The sequence below is a fragment of the Dinoponera quadriceps genome, unplaced genomic scaffold (genome assembly GCF_001313825.1).
Source record: "Dinoponera quadriceps isolate SergipeBrazil2010 unplaced genomic scaffold, ASM131382v1 scaffold1284, whole genome shotgun sequence".
Lineage (NCBI taxonomy): Eukaryota > Metazoa > Arthropoda > Insecta > Hymenoptera > Formicidae > Dinoponera > Dinoponera quadriceps.
In genome coordinates, this window is record NW_014555351.1 from 1 (window position 1) to 2,198 (window position 2,198).

Genomic DNA, 2,198 nt, shown 5'->3' on the forward strand with positions numbered 1-2,198 from the left:
ACGAAAAAATCGGGTGAGACGGGTGGTCTGGGACACCCTGTATATAAAAAATTAAAAATTATATACAGAAAATACAAAAATATTAGATGTATAATTAATTCCTGCCGTTTTTCGCAAACTTCGATTCTATTTCTCAATAAGATAAATGTATTAATTAATCATTGAAATATTCTCCGTTAACATCGATGACCTTACGCTATCTAACGGGCAATTTTCGGATTTCATCGCGATAGAAACTTGGTGGTTTTGAAGCGATGAATTTATCGACGAAATTTCGAACGTCTTCAATTGAGTCAAAGTGTGTATCCGATAAGGAGTGTTGCGTCGACCAAAACAAGTGGTAGTCTGCAGGGACTGTCTGGCGAATATGCCGCATGAGGAAGAATTTCCCAGTCCAAATTTAAGATGGTTTCTTTCATGGTTTCTGCTGTGTGCAGCTTAACGTTGCCATGGAGCAAGATGACTTTACGACTGCTTTGTCCAGTAAATGACCATTTTTCCTCAATTGTATCGCTCAAACGAATTAATTGTTATTGGTAGAGTTCTGCTTTAATTATCTGATCTGGAAGAGCTCATAGTATAGCACACTTTTCTGGTCCCACCATATGCAAAGATGAACTTTCTTGCCGAAGCGTTTAAGTTTTACTGTTGATGTCGTCGATTGACCAGGATCCAGCCATGATTTTTTGCGTTTATTTAATAATATTATACATCATTCATTTTTCATCGCTAGTTATGATTTTATGCAAAAAATCCTTTTTTCGTACTCTGTCGAGCTTTACTCTGACGAGCAAAGAAATGCGCGTGGTCAACCGACGATTTTTGTTGTCAGCAATCGGCTTATGTGGAACCCACCTTCCTTTTTTGTGAATTTTTCCCAGATGGTGTAATCGAATCGAAATCGTTGGTTGCATCACTCCAAGCTGCTCGGCAAAGTTTTTTGTTTTTGAGTTAGATTCTCATTGATTAGTGAATGCAATTCATCATTTTTAAACTTGCGAAGCTGTCCAGCACATAGTTGATCGTCAACACTGAACCGTCTTAAAATGATTAAACCATTTTCTGCACGTTCTTTCACTTACTGCACCTTCTCCGTAAGCGGAACAAATAATTTCGGCTGCCTCAAAAGCGTTTTTATTGAGATTAAATGCAAAACGCATACAATATCAAATATACTTTTTATTGTTGGTCATGATGTTCATTAATGATGTTTAAGGTTATGTTGCCTAAATGTCAAACTATATGGCAAATTTTAATCTGGAATATCAATACTTTAAAATAGCAGAAGGGTATGACAATAACTTAAATTCAAATGATTTATATTGCTGTGCAAAGTTGGGCGACACGAATTAATTAATATACCTATTTTATAAAATATCAAACATTTTTTCTATAAAAAACTTTAAAATTATTTAATATTTAATAAAAAACTCAATTTTATTTTTTGTAAAAATGTTTTCATCAGGAGAAATAGCAAATTTATTGATAAAAATTAATATTCATTGATATTATCGATGTCGTAAAAAGAGAATCTATTAATTACAGGATTATTTATAAAAAATGAGTTATACAATTATTTTTGAGTGTGTAATATCCATTTGGAATGTCTTTATCCATCTTTCAATATTCAATCTTTCAGGAAGGTAATACTCTTTGGCCTCAAGATACCAATGGGAAACTTATTGGATCGAATGCTGATTATTTAGAAACATGGAGAGGAATGGAAGAGTGCGTTCGTCAAGGCTTAACTCGGAGCATTGGAATCAGTAACTTCAACTCAGAGCAAATAACACGTCTGCTCGCCTCAGCTAAAATTATGCCAGTTAACAATCAGGTATATATTCTAGAATTATCGCACCTTTTATCAACCAAGAATATTAATGTATAAATTAAATTGAGATGAGATGATTAAATTGAGATTCTTTATTATATCAGACATGATAACGTTTTGTTCTAACTGCACGCGCGAAGTTACAAGTTCGGCCGTATATATTTACGCCACGCAACTAATTGAGCTTGGGTAAGATTTCTTGTTCGATCATAATACTTGGACCAATAAGGTTCTGGATGGGCTCAATCGATCTCTTCGGCTTATACAGGGCGGCCCATTTTAATCTAACCACTCAAATAACTCACTGGGAATGACCTAAATAAAAAAAAGTTTCGGGACAAAAGTTTCCTATTTTGGGGGGGGGGGG

The 2,198-nt window shown here is 34.6% G+C and overlaps 1 protein-coding gene across 1 annotated transcript in view; it reads left to right on the plus strand.

The window, feature by feature from the left end:
- Positions 1–1,639: 1,639 nt before the first annotated feature.
- The window catches only part of LOC106743955 (dihydrodiol dehydrogenase 3-like), a gene marked incomplete at its 5' end in the record, with an annotated part of 13,023 nt that continues 12,464 nt past the window's right edge, over positions 1,640–2,198 (plus strand). Inside the window, one exon of the mRNA XM_014618313.1 lies at positions 1,640–1,834. Coding sequence (XP_014473799.1) covers positions 1,640–1,834 — 195 coding nt within the window. The remainder of the gene's footprint in view (positions 1,835–2,198) is intronic.